This window comes from Anabas testudineus, chromosome 15, assembly GCF_900324465.2.
Source record: "Anabas testudineus chromosome 15, fAnaTes1.2, whole genome shotgun sequence".
NCBI classification, from domain to species: domain Eukaryota; kingdom Metazoa; phylum Chordata; class Actinopteri; order Anabantiformes; family Anabantidae; genus Anabas; species Anabas testudineus.
Window position 1 is genome coordinate 13,374,746 of NC_046624.1, and position 18,243 is coordinate 13,392,988.

Below are 18,243 nucleotides of genomic sequence, written 5' to 3' on the forward strand. Positions count from 1 at the left end.
TTAACAGCTAACCGGCTAACTCTCTAAAACAGACATTCGCTAGCTAACACGGAGCCCCTTCTGGCATTTCATTTATAAAATTTATAGAAGAAATCAAAACACTATTTTTCCAGCCGCTGTGCAGCAGTGAGTTACATCTTTAATAGTGCTATCTTTATCTAACCGTCTTATTCCATCATTACCTTTCATGCTAAATAACGTCACAACGCTTCTCCGGACAGGTAGCTAACGTTATGTCGCCATTTTGTCGGGACATTGTGCTGTTTGTTTGTTTGTTTGTTTGTTTGTTTGTTTGACCCTTTTAACAGCTGTACTGTCACAGCACATGGTTGAAGCGTCTTGTCTTACATTTAGACACATCTTCCTACCACACATTAGTGAAGTGTTTTTAAATGCATGTGTCCGGGTTTAGGACCCAGCAGAGTCTGAAGCGCACATGGCAAAGTGTGGCTGCTCAGTACGAGAGAGGATGGCAGTCCGCTCCACCACCCTCCAACATCCTCTCCTTCTGCCTTTTCTGTCCCTCCGTGCTCCGCCACTATCACACGGGCAGCACCGATTGTTTTTAAAAAAAAACCCTAACTAAACATTTTGACAGCACATGTGTTTGTGCGTATATCCCGCCTCGCTGCCCACCAAACGCCTGGCGTAGTGAGGAAAAGTTTTTGACAGCTTCGGTGTCGGACTGACAGCCTGCCGCATCTCGCTGGAGTCTTTGGAGCCCCTCGCCGCACTGCTGTGGACCGCCGTGACCTGGATCTCCAACCCCGTCACCTGTGTGAAGTGTCTGGTCGTGCTGCATAAATAACGCAGCCCGACCGGAGCGCTTTCCCCCCCCCCCGGTTATACCCACGGAGCCCGGGCATCATGAAAACCTGGAGGCGGAGGAACTTTGCCTTTCTGATCTTCGCTCTCCACGTCTGGTACCTGTGTAAGGCAACAGAAAATGCTGACAATACGGTTTACAGCACGCAAGAGGGTGAGTAAATACATCATAGCCCTTAACATGTCTGCAATTAGTGCACTAGCTCATTTTCATGTGGTGCTGCAGACCTTGAACTTCAACACAATATGATTTTTCTAGTGTTGGATCAGAATACACACAGTGTAAGGGGCTATTTATATGGCAGAGTAACCTTGTAGTAACAGTTCATGCAGTTTATACACATCTCAGTGTGCTGATGTACAAATTTTTCATTTTCACACAAGCACACAGAAAATGTCTATTGTTAGACACTATTTGTGACATGTCTCCTGTTAAAGCTTTTTTCATAGTCATACAGTTCACCTCACACATGGGGCAGCCACAAGGCAAAGAGAGTTTGCTTCGTTTCTTTTTTTTTTTTTATTTACACCCATCTTTCAGCTCAGACAGAACAATAAAGGGAAGTCAGACCGCTGTCGGGATGGACGAATGAGTTCAACATCCAGGAGGATACAGCTTTATCTTTACGTCGTAAACATAAACCAAACAGGATGTTATTTTTACTCAGCTGCTAAATTTAATCTGCTGAATGCTAAAGCCAGTGATGCCCGGATATTGGGCGTACAGTATAGGACATAGCATGTGCCAAATTGCAGATGTTTGTAGCTGTGTGTAGAAAACAAACCATATGTTTAGAGAATTGCCCGCATTGGCAAGAGAAGACCCAGCAAAGTCCATTAAAAACATAACACTGAAACCAACTCAAAATATACAGAAAAAACAACATTGCATGTCCTGGGAAGAGAAGATAAAAAAATGTGGTAAAAATATAGTTTAGTGTAATGATTTAATAATTTAAGTGCATTTCAGTCAGATAAAGTTAAATACAATGGACGACTACAGATTTTCTTAGACAGTGGATGCAGATAATACTGTTTATTATTATAGAATTTGTGATAACAAACACAAAGCTCCAGGGTGCATCATTAACAGTACCACAGAAATTATAGCAAAGCCTCTCTGAAATTGCCCATGCAGGCAGAGAGGTAGTAAGATGTATTTTCTAAGATGTTTACCCCACGCATCATGTCAATGTGAGGTCATTAAAGTTCTCACTCACTGGCTTAGCCAATATATGAATGCAGGAAGTAAAAATAATAGTAATAAAGGGGATAGTATGAGTATTGAAATTGGGACGTGTGTATAAGCTCTTTGATGTCAGCTGGATATTGACTTCAGCTTCTCTCTGAAATGCTTGTTATGGCCTCACTACACCTTGGTGGAGCTCACGCAGTGTCTTTATTATGGTGGGTGGCAGAGGCATTTTCCTGGAGCTAGACTCTCCATCAGTTCTCATTAAAGATTGCTTCATCTAATTGAAAATAGATTATTTATTTTTCATTTCATATATTCAGAAACCTTTGTTTAATTATTATAATATGGGCATTTATTTAACATGAAACCATACCACATGCAGGTCGACTGGTATGACATAATCCAAAAATACAGTAAATGTAGCATGTGCAGTACAGCAGAAAGAACAAAAACACATGGTTTAAAAATGGGCATGACAGCTGATCTCCATTTATCATGGTCTAACTTGAGACTTTCCTTTCAAGATAAATGACATCTGTCTTTTCAGCAAATGCCCCAAAACAACACATTTACATTTACAGTAGGTGACAAATCCCTCTGTCGTCTGTAGGAATTAGGACTTTGGTTCAGTGGTAGCATAGGAGGAATTCGTCGGGTGGTGGTGTAGAGCCAGTGTAGAGGTCTGAGTGGATGCATTAACAAGATGTTCCTGTTCCCTAGAGGCAGCTATGCCGATTTCATTTAACCATTACAAAGTTTATTTAATGAGTTATTTCAAACTCAAACCATAATCATCCTCAAACCCAAACAAGTCTTTTCTGTGTCTGAATGTGACCATGCCTTCACACATAGTGCTTTTTGTTTTTTTAGTGGAGCGACTTATTGGCGAATTTTCAGTTAATAAACTACTTGGAAACATTAGTCAAATATGAATTCTTACAGTTGAACATCATATTAGGTGTTCAGCTGCAATAAAGACAAGTTGCTTGTGAGCCAGTGGCCCAAATTCGGCACAACTGGTTGCCCTGACTTTAGCTAGAATTATGATGAATGCTCTGCCAGAATCAGCCAAACTTGGGCCAAGTCCATGGGCTGACACTTGCCTAAAGCTAGCACGAGTGCTGCTCAATGAAAAACATTAAATGGACCAGAGCTGGCTGTATCTCAGTCCTCCACTTCTACTTGAGCCAATAAACGGTGACTTGGACCGAGTCCAAAAGGTGTCTTAGCAGTCATTCAAGTTTGCAATGCATCTGATAATAAGAGGGGTTTTCAAAGTGTCGTGATGAATATATCCTGGCAAAGATGCCAGTAATATTACCCAACTGAGTCTATTTAGAGAAAAAAATCAACAAGTGAAAGCTGTGAAAAAGTAAACAGGTGGTTTTCATTGAACAAATCCATATTTAATTTCCTTCAAAAACTGCTAAACACACTTTACACACACAACAGATTTTACTGATTTTGTGCCATTGCAGCATCCACACATATGCTATACAACAGGTCACTTAGTCATATTAATAAATTGTCTCCTGTTGCCTAAAATGTGGAAGGAAAGGTTGAAAGGTTTGTTCATCCTGTTTTTGTACAATTACTTTTACAAAAAGTAATTAGACCAATTTTGGTATTACTGTCTGCTCATTAACTTCCAAAATAATTGTTAATAATTCGAAAAGAAATTCTATTTTTAAATGAAGTATTATTATCTTTCAGAGCCTTGTGAGCCTTTACAGGAGAAATAAGAGAAGTCCCATAAGGGCCAGAGCAGACTTTGTTTACAAATCTTTGATGAATTGCTCCGTCTGTGGCTTTTCTGTCTGCCTCTCTCTTTTGTCTCTCCTCTGCATATTAACTGGTTTTCTAGGGGTCTGATGGTTTTTGTTTTTTTTTTTCTTTCCTAGGCAGAGGAAACTCAATAAATAATTAGAGACAGAAGCAAATGACCTGGATTAGATTTGAGGGTATCATCTGGTCAGACCACAGCATCAGACAGAATTAATTAGAAAGATTAGAATATCTGTATTATCTAAACAGACTGGTGAAGAGGAATAAAACCTGCCCTGAGCACCCTAATCACACACTTGCCCAGTGGTTTCTGGGAAGTATCAGGAACCTATCAACACGTTTTCTTGGGACCCACCACATTTTCACCCTCCTGCTTGTGATGGAACATAGGGCTGGGCTTAAAATTCTGCTTCTGCTATAACAGTTTAGGAAATCACCCTGATCTGTCTTTCATACTCTTGGGTTTGCTGCCGTTTGACATTTTGAGGACAGCCTGGAATTGATTTGTTGGCCACAAGGGAATGACAGACACTGTTAGAAACATCTCCCTCTGTTAAGCATCATTTGTCATTATAGCCATCAGTGTGCTTTAGTGTGTGCTGATCTGCCTAAGGATGACTGGATCACAGAGACGTATAATATGCAAGTTGATGATATGAGATGGCAACTTAACACACAAACCGATGGCATACACAACTCAGAGATACATAATGTTGTGTGATAATCTGATAAACTAACTGGAAAGTTATAAATGGCATAATGCTCTAAGCCATTCCGGATGCCATGAGTAAGGGAACAATTGAGGGTGTATTGTGAATCTGTGGTGCAGGCCATCACCCACAGAGCCCTGTCAGTTAGCAGTCAGTCACAGGTGTGATAGATGAGGGTGGGTGCACCCCCCCACCCCCATCTCTATCAGCCTTTAGAGAATCACAGAAGACTTAGAGACAGGTGGAGTGTCACCTGCCTCTCCGTCATCCATTTACCACAGTGATTGTATGTGTCATACTTCCTGTGACGCTCACAAATTTAGTGGGACAATTTTCTAAGAAATGGAGAAAAAAATATGACTTTTTTATAAAGCAAAGAGGAGAAGAGAGGAAAAATGAATAGCTGTAGCGTAGGAAAAGAACTCCATGTCACTGCACTCACAACCTAACTGTGAGCAGCAAGCTGTTGATATTTATGTTAGAATGCAGACTAAAATATTGGATTTGCGAGAGGTGCACACATTTAAAATGAAGTGGCTAAAGAAGTAGAAATAGGGACACTGGTTTACAGAGGCTGGTAAACCTTGAATTACATAGTACACATTTTCTTGTTAGCTTAGTTTTCTTCTTAAGATATAGTAGGTGTCGCTTAGATAAGAGAAAGAGGGGAAAAAGGACTGGTGCAGCAACATCATATGGGTTTGAGACTCTGAGTTACACAGCAGGCTGAACCGCCAGGTCTCCCTGCATCAATAATTTCACAACAGAAAGGTCATCACACCTCAGTGTCAGTGTATTTACTGTGAGATGTTGTTGATTGGAATCTTGCCATGCCCTGTACCATCAGCCTTTATGGCTTGTGAAAGCTTTTGATGGAAAGAATATAAACTGTTTTGGGAGAATATTATAGGAAGTGAACAACCTTTGTAAAGGCAGACCTGTGAGGCAGAGTTTGGTTGTTCTTTGTATGCAGCAATTTGGGACCTCTTGAACCTTGTATGTGTGTTGGTACTAAAATATCCATTCTGGCATGTTTTGCAAAATTCAGGAAAATACAACTTTACTTTGCTGTTTGTGGGTTTTGTATGAATTTTATATATATTGAAGAAATTTATTGTTCTGTATTTTGGATTCATTTAAGAAATAAAGAAGAATCAGACCAAATGTTTACAGTCCTGCTAGCGACTCTGTGAAGCTGCTTGCAGTCGTTCAATCATAACCGAAAGTAATGAAGAATTTACAAAACCCTAAATCTCAAGATTATGATTTCCTCATTCATGAATGCCTATGCATAATTCCACAGCAATCCCTCCGCTACTTGTTGTGATAGTAGTGGCAGATATTTCCATTCAAATAGTTATGCTGCGAGCATGGCTGAAGGTTCACATTTGTTGACCCCATCTCCCCATCACAAATGGTTGTTAGGTGACTCAGCATGTGTGATAAATTCCTGTTAATCCACAAATTCTCCAAGCTGTAATCCCTACCCCCTCTGAGACATAGTGCCCCAATCTGTGCTGGACAAGATGGGAATTGTCTTTTCCACTCTTGCTCCCACAGAATGATAACAGAACACACAAGCAAATCTCACTAACCCACCCTGAGAAATCTCCTATTACTATTATTTCACTGTGAGTGGTTGACCGTGCAGTTTACTCTATCAGGCCAATAATGGGCTGGTCTGTTTGGAATGGATCTGGGGTGGTCCCACATCCAGGATTAACACCTTCTCAACTTTAGCGCTAATGACTCCACTGTGTCACCACACAGGAAAGTGAGTGATGAGGGAGTTGATGGGAAGAAGGATTTTTGGAGGCAGTGAAAGAACAGTCACATTATCTACTTTTGCAAACAGCTCTGGATGTCTTCTGTGTGTCTCAGCCCTTTTCCCTGAATCAAAAGTTTATGATGTTGTTCCTCATTGGAAGTACAGTTATAAACCCTTTTTTGATTTTGACTATGCATAAAAGAACCCATTTCATAGTTTATCTGCGCAGTAGACATCTCATAAATAAAATGTGGATGATGGAAAAGGCCCCAAAGAGGTCACAAGGCCAGCTAAGCATACAGAGGAAAAAAAAAAGACAACAAGCCTGTTCACACTGATGTTAACACCTATCTCACACCCAGGCAGTGGTTTTAGCTTGGCTCCTAATGTTGTTATTTTAGTTTTTTATCAATATGGATGATCAATACAGTAGGCACTCTCGGAAATGGTCCAGGGTTTAAGCAAAATTTCCATTAAATTAAATTGCAACAGCTGAATTCAGCACTACTGTGTGTTGCTTGCCAGTGTGGCCAAAATGCGTTTTTTCAAAGTGTAATCATGCCACGGCCATCTTTGGCATGATTCCTTTACTAAAGATTTACACAAGAATCAGCTTTTGAGGGCATTCACAGACACGCCACAGAGGTTTGATTAGATTCTGGGAGCGTTGGTCTTGTAGCAGCTGTGCAGATACTGAATATAAAGATCTTGGCCATTGAATCCTTAATCAGAGTTCTTATCCCATGATCCACTATTATTAGAGGTCTGTTCCAAAAGTTAACATAAACAGTCTGATTCTGACATTGATTTCAAGTATTTCACAATTTCATTATATGGCTCATTAATTAGGTGTCATTAATTTTTCATTAGTATGACTAGTTATTCTAAACTCCCACTGTGATGTTAACTCTCTCTTAACCTTGCCTGTAGATGAAGATACAGTATGTCCTTCATCTGCCAATTGAACGAGTCTGATAACAGCGCTGACTTAGCAGATACAGTATTACCTATGTATCCTGTTTCTAATATATTGTACACTAAAATGAACACTCATAATGCCACATATACGGTATGTACTTTGCATTTACAACCTCTACTCTAAATAAATTAACGTGAAAGTCATCAGGAAATCTCTCAGATGCAGCAGGTGACGTCCTAAGTGCACGTAATGAGGATGATTTTGTCCTGTTTCCAGGCAGTCTTTTGTTTGTGTTTCTGGCTGTGTCACTTCCCTGCTGCATAAAGTGGACATCAACCCCTGTTTGAATTCACATTACCTACCAGTTAATGAGTAATGCAGCTCATTACTCTGGGCAGAAAAAAAAATCTGCCTTGTTGGATCATCAAAATCGAGTTAGCTTTAAGAAATTTGGTTGGCAAGGCTATTTAAAGAGCGAGTGGGGGAAAGATGTTTTTGGCTGCCAAACAGAACTTGTGTTTTTTAGATGTATGACCCGCAGCTGATTCTCCCTTGTGTCCAATATGGGGATACAACTGTGATTGGCTTAGCAATCAAGATACTCTCCAGAAAACATATGGGATTAACCCAGTTTTAGTTTGAATTTCAAAGGTTTCCAAAGAGGATAAAGCCCATGAGAATGATCATGAATGTCATATTTCTTTGCTGTTTGAAGGGAATGCTTCTTTTTTGGGGAGCAATGGTAAATGCTGCATCCAAATTTTAATCTTTACGCAAGCTAATACTGAGGGCTAGTATACACAAAAACCTTGACAGGAAATCATACAGTATGTAGCTCTCTTGCACACACACAGTGCACACACACATTCATTCACACATTAAGGGGGCCACTGGTCACTGAACAGTGTCTGCCCCTGGATTTTTAGCAACCTAATGAGCATGTCCATTTCATGCAGAGACTCATCAGATGTATGAAAATTGGCAGACATTAAACTTCTCATGCACGTCTTTGTGGTGTTTTTTTTGCACCGATTCTATCACTTTCCATGTGAACAAACAAATGTAACAACACGAATGCCTTTTGAGGAAAGAAGCTAAAATGAGTGCAGTTCATTGTGTCTCACCCCCCTGCTATGACAGAAGGCTTTCACTGCATTTCGAAGGATTGTCTCACAGAACAGCAATAAACCTGTGCGTTCAGGTGTGGTTGGGCAACATGTCTTCAAAAGCAGTTTGTTTTGAGCACATCTCAAACTTTCGGCTGCTCAATTCAATATCTGAGAGATATAAATGATTTGGAAGATACAATGTCTACTAAGTGTTTTATTAGCAAGACGTCTGCCTGACTTTCCTTTTATAGTTCCTTTTTAATGACACTCTAGCCACAGCCCGTGGTCTCAGTCATGCTGCTCCGTCTGTCTAACGTGGTTTTCATGCACCACTAAAATCAACAACCTACTGTCTGCAAATGTTCAGATACCCCATTAAATATAGGAGGTCCCTTTTGTGTCCTTGTTAGCTTATTACACACTATAGATAAATAGAGACGCTGGACCACACTGAGAGCACAGGCCAAACATCATTACAGTCTGTTTGAATTAGCGAGAAACTGTTGAATTTGCAGGAGTTGTGGCTGAATTGCTTGAAATGAAGACGTCTCAAGCTGGGATGAGTAAACAAAATATGTCAGGTAGTTTTTAGTAGTATTGGTACTCACTGTACTTATGAGCTCTTGTTGTACCCTGTGTGACATCCAGGTCCTTTACTTGCCACATGCAGACATGAGGGAGAAGGCCTGAACCTTAGACGTACATTAATAGAGACACAGCACATGCTCTGAGTTATTTTCTGGTGAAACTGTGAAACCTCAAACAACCTCTCCCCTCCCCTCAAACACTCCCTCTCCATCTCCACAGCTTCCTTCTGGGTTTGTAACATTTATTGGGCTTCACAGGAAACCTGCTGGGCCTGCTACAATACAGACATGCTCAGTGAGGCCGTGGGAGAGTTGGGGACAGCCTCAGTTGTCTGCACACTGAGAGCAGAGGGAATTGTGACTATAATTCCCACATTCTGCTTGAAGCCACTGATCCAGTTTATTATATTTCTTCCTCCTATGCTATATATACTTTACATCCTGTACTGCTTGACTCCCAGATGAACAGTTTTTAAGAGCTAATTAGAATAATTGGCTTCTAACTTTGCTGATTTCACTTCAGTATGACTTTAAAACAAGGGAAACTGATATGTTTAAGAGAGATTGTGGAAAAGAGGAAGCAAGACAGACAAGCAGCAAACTGCAGTGCCAGTTTCACTGAAGTGAAAGAGGAAAAGATAAAAAAAAGACAATTTTATCCTGCCAGTTGTTTTTTTTAACTCTGTTCCAGTCTAGAAATATTGTAAAGGGTGAGTTCCTCATATACTGTGTGAGAGCATCTATTATTGATGCTGTGTATGTGGCAGTGGTCCTATTGCAGAGGGCCTTTGGGGGACAGCCCATCTCACAGGAACAGGGGCGAGCTTATACTCTTTCCCAGCATCGCAGTCCACAATATTTAATAGTGCAGCATCATGTGTCTGAGACTTCCTTGCTATTGTTGCAGTTTTTCTTTCAGCCTGGAAAACTATTGGTGTGCTTGAATTATTCAGGGTACTACAGAGCACTGTTGACCTATGTTTTAACCTCTTTGTCTGCTTTAATAAAAATGTAACAAAATCTACTGTATAGACATTTGCGGTGATTGTAGTGTGATATTACATTTTATCATTTCAAGTCAAGTTAATGTGCACTGATGATCTTTTCACAGGAGCTAGACCAGACAAGGCTAAACAACAAGGGGAAGGAATCAAACCTAAGCACTACAGGACCACTATACCTCTGCTGCTGAAGGGCGAGGAGAAGAGACCTCTGATCCATCTTAGAGCTGGGGTAATACTCTATGTCACTTAGTAGCACTAGCTTAATGCTAATGAGGTGGCTCAAATGACGGCTTGGCTGATGCAAGTCTGCTTTAAAAACTTCAGTCTAGAACTGATGTCTGGCTTTTTGTTTAACCTAACCACAGTAGATGGTGCTTTTACATGTTGCATGCTTCCCATCTTCACTGAAAAGTCCGGTCTTTAACTCCATCTTTTGTCGTCTTCTGTTTATTGAACACGATGAAATTATTTCTTAAACTTGTCAGCCTTTCATCAGTATGACAAGTCAGCAGACCATAAACCTGACACTGTGAGAAATAGTCAGGAATGTGAGGCAGCTTTGTAACACATTGTGTCATTTCTTTCCTTTACTACAAAATATAGCTCAGATTAAAAGATACAGCACACTCCATTTCTATTCATATCAACCCTTTTATGACTCTGTAGGACTCGGTCTGTCCCACCTACTAACTACTGATGGAAGTGGAAATGTTTGAAATTCAGCCTCCAACTCTACAGCTTAAAGCAAGTTTTCCAGGGGAGGGAAATGCGGAGGAGTTCAGAACTCCCCAAGCAATCAAACTTTTTTTTTTTCTTGGTACAGGGAAGTCGTCATCTGAGAGTGTTGTTTTTTCCATCCTTATGCTCATCTCTCAAAATCAGTCAGTAAGAGAAGGGCAGTGATGCTAATTACACAAATTGTTTATCACACACCACGTCGACATGAGGGAAATTAAAATGGTAGCTTTATGGAGTTAATTATGCACCCTGTTTTCAGTTATATCAGATAAGTTTAATCTCCTGTGAATGCTGACGCAAGGCGTTTTTTGTTGAAGAAATGCAGTAGTTTTGCAGTAGGCTATCTATAAGCCGACACTACTCAAATTAAAGTGACCGATAGGGCAGCTGGTGAGTGCAGTACAACCTCCCAGATTTAGATAGTTACTCTTGTGTGGCCATAGGAGGTTATTAAGTCATTATTTACAGTACTGTCTTTGCTTGACAGGTACCATTAGCTCTCCACACTTAGAGTAGACACTGACTAGCAAATAAAATGTGTTGGCCTAAAGACATCAGTCAGCAGACACATAAACATGTCAAAAGAACAGAGTGTGTCAGAAATATCAAGTGATGATATGCAGATTTATGTCTGTTCCTCAGTATGCACATTTAACATTTTCTATTTGGATTAAAAAAATAAATTAAAAAAAGTTTCTTTTGCTTTTTTTCCCTAGAACACACAGTGTTGCTGCAAGGGCACTGCCTTATACTGATAACTGCAATATTACTTGTGTTAAGTCATCCTAAAACGATTTCTTGGGAAGTTGTCATTTTAAGATTTGATTTAGGATTAATGACGTTTGACATTGTGAGTAAAATCTCCTGTGTCACCTTCCTTTCCCAGGTTCTTGAAACAATAAATCAGTGACAGCAAAAAACTCAAAACACATAGTCATTATTATTGTTCTCAGACTGAAAGCTTTTCTGTTAAATAAATGTTGTATAATATTCTAAGTTACAAATCTTAAATCCTTACAAATATTGAACTTAAGTAATACATTAGGAAATTAAATATTTTTCTTATGCATTATTAAGCATTCTTATCTATAATATTTGAATAGGTTTTTACCATTATATTTTCATTTAATATGAAAATATTGAATGGATGTTGCAAAAACAAAGCTGACCATATACCGTTTAACATTGCAAATGGTATGTGTAGACAGCATGAGTAGAAAACTTACATTGTGAAACTAGTCCTTTGTGCCTACTTTTGTGTCTTGCACAGATTTAGGAAGTGTAGGATATGGAAGCTTTCTTCCTGTTCCTATTGTGCCTTGCCATATCCTGACTTGTATACCGCCTGTGTGTCAAAAAGGTGAAGCTTCATACAAGTGCTGATCCACAGACAGGATGTGGGAGATCCGGGCACAATCTCAACAGTTCTGTCATTTTTTTGTGTTTCAGAGTTACCCTGCGTCACTCCAGGTGCTGGTACGTGTGGAAGGTGAACAGCTGGTCCTGTTGCTAGAGAAGAATGAGTGAGTTTTCCTCTCATTCTTTTTCCTCACTCATTGTGAGCACCATGAGAGAGGAGACTAGATTTATTATTTTAATCAGACACAGAGCCAATACATAAACCCACACACCCAGCTTTGGCTGGATGTAGTTACATATGCAAGTGGAGGAGTTGTATGGGTCTGGGATATGATATAGTATATTCAAGGAAGGGGAAAATAATATTTCCCCTAGTGATTGGACTCTTTTATGGTTCAGTCTCTGTGAAAGGTCGAAGGATGAAAGCTGATAAAGAATAAGGCAGAAGACAGCTCTAAGGACACGCTTGTCCTCCCCTCCTTAGCTTTTTCTCTCCGCTCATCTCTCCACTCCCTTCCACACTGCAGACAATAACACAGTGAATTGTTAAAACAAGGGGTGGGGATCATGTGGAGTTCATAAATATGTAGATACACACACATACTCATGCACAGACCGTTTCATATAGAGAGGAATGTTTGCTGTAAAGCCAGATAAAAAGTGGGTGTAAAGGCCAGGTTATATACTGAGGGAAATGTATGATCTCAACAATGACGGCATTGCAGACTTAGTTCTTGTTTCTGCCAATGTTTGTTATTCACAGGGTGTGGAGACATAATATTTTATCCTGCTGCTTAGGGATACAGTTATTGACATTGCACTGATGGACTTGGTTCGCAACTGGTCAGACCTCCATCACAGGTTACTCTAGAACAAACACAAATCGGGCTGCTGAGAATTTCAGATAGCCTTGTAGATGGAAAACGAAAAACTACTAGTATTGACTTGTTTCTTCTCTCTGTTGCAAATATAGAGGAAGATATAAAGAGGCTTTTTCAACAAATTGTCTGTATTGTTAGCAGCTCAAGAAATAACTCACTAAACACGGCTCCCTCTGTCTAGTTTCCAGTCTCCATAACTCAAAATACACACCCAGCCATTATTTCCAAAATTCACCAAGTTTGCCAGCAAACTAAAAATTCCTATAAATATAATGTCTTGCACAAAAACTGTCTTGACTGGGCCCTACATTCCCTGTTCTCCTTGTGACATCCGGTGATCTTAGTATCAGCTGCGAGTCATCCGTCACCAGCCTGAGGCTTGGGAGCATGCTACCATTTCCATCTGGCCTGTTCCCTGTCAGAACAGATGTGTCCTCTGATATCGCTTCACCAGTTCAGCCAAATCGGAACAGGTGGTCTCTGACCTCTATGTGTGTCTGTTTTGTCGAGGCTGCATCCATTCAGTCTGGGGCACAAGGAAAAATGAGGACTAGTCATAGGAAAATGTTAACAATGCCTTAAGGTTTATATTCTGGGAACACAGCATCGATAATGTGCACCTACAGTGAACATGTACATTACATCCTTCAAACTAAACCAACCCTATATAGCTGAGACAGCGTAAGCTTGCTTCTTTTTAGTGTTTGAATGCCAGTTTTTTACCTTCAGTAAGAACAAAATGTGGACGCTAAAGGGCAGATTTAATAAAAGCAGAACTTCAGAGAAGTGGTGCGCAAGTGCTTCATCACTTGGTGATACATACTATGAATATCTTCACTGCATATTCTCCATATCATATTGTTTATTGTAATACCACTCTTAATGTCTAATGTGAGATAAACAGTAGGTTTGTGTTTTAATGAAAGACATTCACATTTTAAATATTTTTAGACATTTAAAAATTATGATTAGCTTTGATGTGTTTTGAACATTAGCTCAGCATATGCCTGCTATAGTGTAATGTAACTACCTTACAGCAATAAAAAAATTATTACAAGGAATATACATAAAACATGCCATATCTATTTTACTAATTTCATATAGTAATGCTCCAAATTAGCCTCTGTTTGAATATTTATCTCAGTGTAAGCATTACTTTTCTAACAAGAATCTTTGCAGGTGAGGAACACAGAGTCAATACAGAAGAGGAGTTATTAAATCTAATGCTGCCTGGGGCAAACAAGGGTGAAAGAATTGGAGATTTAAATGGAAAAATGCAGAATCAAGAAAAAAAACAACCAACCAGAACGTGTCTTAGATGTGAATGTATGTAGATTGAGCCTCTTTGTACTGAGCTATGGAAACTTAGCTTGAATCTGCTGAGCTTGCGCAGTTTACTCATTTGGCACCACTGTAGAGCACACCTGTTCCAAGGCCAGTGTGAAATGATCTTGCTCCTCACCAGTATAAACATGCTACCAGATCCAATTAATAAACTGCTGTTTGTTAGCTGCTGGCCCTGTCCCAGGAAAACTTGGCTAGAGCATGAGAAGTACAGATCTACTGAGAAGAGAAATCAGTGGGGATCTCTTGTTGCTGTGTGTATGTGTGAGGAAGTGCTTTTACAAGTATTGTACACAAAAACTCAAAGTAAAGAGTGACTTTGTTTTTGTGCACCTATTGTGTTCATTTCACAAATGGTTCACTTTGGACTGAATTTGATTTCCCAGGGCTGTAGTGACCTGTGTTGTGTCCTTGCCAGCCACTGGGATCAAACTCTCTGAATAAAAACAATATGGTATTAGCAGTGAACAGGCTGCCGCCCCTGTATTCCACACAAATTGTGCCACCTTAATGGCAGCTTAAGTGCCTTTATCACCGTGGTCATAAAATGAACTCTGCAAAGCTCAGTTCAGTGTTATGGTGTTTGTGTCCATTAATGTTTCTCCTGCACTGTGTTAGGTGTGATTTTGGCTTTTGTCAGCTCTGTACCGAAGCAGTACATTTAGGAGTTTCTTTAATTGGCCTATCACCCATGTGTTTTCCAGTTTCCAATTGTTTTGCTATAATAGAAGTTATGTTAGCATTGTTGAAAACGTGCATGTTTTTACCAATAGGTTTGTCAGTAGGGTCATATGCAATTTTTAGGGTTTGCTGCATTTTACAGTTTGTAGTCTCTCCAGCAAACAGAGCTGGACAGACACACAGGCATGTGCCAGCAGCAGCTGCTCTGATGTATAGCATTGATAAATTGCACAGTTGGCCAGCTTCAAATGATTAATGGTGGTCGTATGGGACATTCCACATTAGTCTTGATTAAAGACTTCAATAGCAATGTCTCAGTGATCGAGGTGTGTGTGTGTGTGTGTGTGTGAGAGTGTGAGAGAGAGAGAGAGAGAGAGAGAAACAGAGTGAGAGTGAGAGAAAGTGGCAAAGATGTACGACTGAGTCCAATTTGTAGTTTTTATGGGTGACTATTTGAAATTATTTAATACTAGTGCTGTAATTCTTTTTTTTTATTTAAAAAACACTATCTGTATCTCAGGAAATCACAAAACAATGAATTCATTAACAGAGTTTAATATTAATAAATAATAATAATACCTGAACTTTTATATTGGCTAACATTAGACACCATATAGATCCTTTTTTTTTTTCTTTTGAGATCCAGAAATATTTTTTCAGTTGTTAATGGGGCCCAAACTCCATGTTCTGTTCTTTGTTTCCTCTGTGGAATCATCTGCTCAGTCTCTAAAATAAATGAATAAAAATGAAACAGAGCAATGTCAAGTTTATTGCAGCAAGGTGATTTCAATTCTGTGTGCCATAATGACATTGCATCAGTCGGCACAGAGCCAAGTGCATCTAACCAAACCACCTAAGTTTCACGGCCTCTCTTTCAGCTGCATTTAGGCCAGAGCTCCACAGACAAAAACTGCCACATTTTTGATTAGAATCAGAAACTATCATAGAAAGAACAACAAGAGTGAAGAGCTGGCCAAATATTTGATGCCAACTTTGCCGTACAATATAGTTTTCAATAATCTGTGACATGGGTACAATTTAGACAGCACCAAAAAAAGTTTGATACATCTCTTCCTGATATGCTTTTTAATGGTCTAATATCCTTATTTTGACACCTGTGCTACCATTGCTGAATATAGTTGTCTTTAAAGCATACAAGCATGTTGTCATTGTCAGTCACAGATCTTGTTCAACTATGCTTTTCTTATTAAAATGCCTTTTTATCAGCTCTTCTTGGAACACAATAAGCTGAATGTGTTCATACTCATACGCTCTGCACAGGACCCTGCATTTCCCTGTGAGAACATTTCCTTTCATTCTTTTGTGGCAGGAAAGAAAAGAGGAAAGAACCCTTCAGAAACATGGCCACATGTAAACATCATCATTATGTTTTTGACAAAAAAAAAATTCTTATAGCAATATACTTTGTGTTTCTTATGTGGAAAAGAAGATGCACTTCATTTCTGACAATGCTAAGCTCTCCCTCAGTGTGTGGTATCATAAACTAGGTATATTATTTCCCACTCTTTTAAATGAGGATAGTCTCAGGTCAGACAAATAGAGATCACAGGTTTTCTTTGCACTTTAATTGGATCTGTCAGGAGCATATAATAGATTCAATGGTGTTGTTTATGGGGAGAAAACTGGGCTGTCAACTTAGGTGCCTAATTAAGGTTGTAAAATGATTTTTTTATATGTGTAACTAATGATGAAGCCATGTAATGGCTCGAATGAGGTCAGGAAATAGATTAATGTTGGATGTTGAGAAGCAGCAACCTTCATGAGCAACACTTTGGCAGTCTACTTCTTCCTCTGCTGCCTCTCGTACCAGTCTTCCATCACTCCCACTTCCCTGTTCCTGCACAGTTGTGATGATGTTATTGTGATGGTCTCTTCCCGTCACATGTCTCGCTGTTTCTCTGTCTGTATCCAGGCATCTCTTGCTCTCTTTTCCTGTCCCTTCCTCCCACACTCTCCACATGCATGCCTGTTTTTCCACTGAGCAGCTCTTCTGTCACCATGCAACCTGAGTCCTGTCAAAGCCACCAGTGGGAAACATTGGACATCAGGGTGCTGTTTGTTGCCAACACATGTAGACTTTAGACTTTGGTGCCAATTCTCTGTGTGACTTTCCTTTAGATGCCAAGGCATTTTGTTCTGCCTGTCGCAATTAATTCATGCATTATTACAAGGTTAAACACCAGTCACCTATAAGCAAGGTGTTTCTATTAGCTCTTTTGCTGCACTATGCTTTAATAAGTACTCCATGGAAATTAGTGTCACAAGACAATAGGTCATAGAAAACGGTATATTACGGTATACTTTATATTTTCACACACTGGATGCTGTATCCACAATGCAGAAAGGAGAACATGCAACTTAGGCCTTCATTGAAAGGAAGTCTGCCATTAGCTTAGTTTTGCATGCAGCATGATGCAGCAACAAACAACATAACTGGTCTGTGAACTATATTAAATAAATGTAAACATTTGCTGTCTGTTTTATATTTTTCATTAGCAATACTTTATTTATTATTCGCAAATTTAAATAACACATTTCTCAGGTCATAAGAATATGAACACAGTCCAGACCTATTGATTAATCAGACTTCTGGACAGCATTTAAACATTAACCTTTCTCTGCATTTCATTATCAGTGTTGGTCCCTGAGGCACACCCATTCACCAAAAACCTACCTTTCCTGTAGGTTGAACCTTTCCTTCATTCACTTTGTTCTACATTTTCACAGCTATTACAAACTGAAATGATTATCAAAATCTACTTTTACTATGATCAAAACACAGCCTGCAGTATATGACACTCACCAATAATGCCTCCTCATACCACGTGTATTCCAGGTTTACCAGTAAAGTTTTGTTTGTTGGTTTTAGCAATGCAATTATGGAAAAAAAAAACAATGAAATTATTTCCTGTGAGTTTATTACAACTGCCAGGAAATGTGAAAGGAAACTGCAGCCATCACTGAGTAAAAAGATTCATATGAACATCTCAAGGGTTTCTGTGCACATTTCTGCAGGTGCCACAACAGCAGTAACTTCATTCATTATTCATGATTATTAATTGTCTCCAACAGTCAGTCAGGATCTGTCAGAATGTAATGACAAATTGTGCAATTGTATTGTGTATTATATTGCCCTGCACTGCATCAGAGAGAATTTTACAGACTATCTATGTCAGACTATTTTAATTTTACTGTAGTATTATCAGGGTTGTTTGAAAAGCTATCACACGATATGAGTAACCATTTGATTTGCATGATATGAATAATAATAATAATGACATACTTTACTGAATCCCTTGGGGAAATTGTGGTTGGAC

General features: G+C 39.4%; 1 protein-coding gene across 1 annotated transcript in view; it reads left to right on the forward strand.

Moving 5' to 3' along the window:
• The first annotated feature begins 476 nt into the window (after window positions 1-476).
• Window positions 477-18,243, forward strand: part of adam12 (ADAM metallopeptidase domain 12) — a 62,816-nt gene continuing 45,049 nt past the window's right edge. Inside the window, exons 1-3 of the mRNA XM_026354735.1 lie at window positions 477-979; window positions 10,010-10,131; window positions 12,090-12,163. Of these exons, the coding sequence (XP_026210520.1) occupies window positions 868-979; window positions 10,010-10,131; window positions 12,090-12,163 (308 nt within the window). The 5' untranslated portion in view covers window positions 477-867. The remainder of the gene's footprint in view (window positions 980-10,009; window positions 10,132-12,089; window positions 12,164-18,243) is intronic.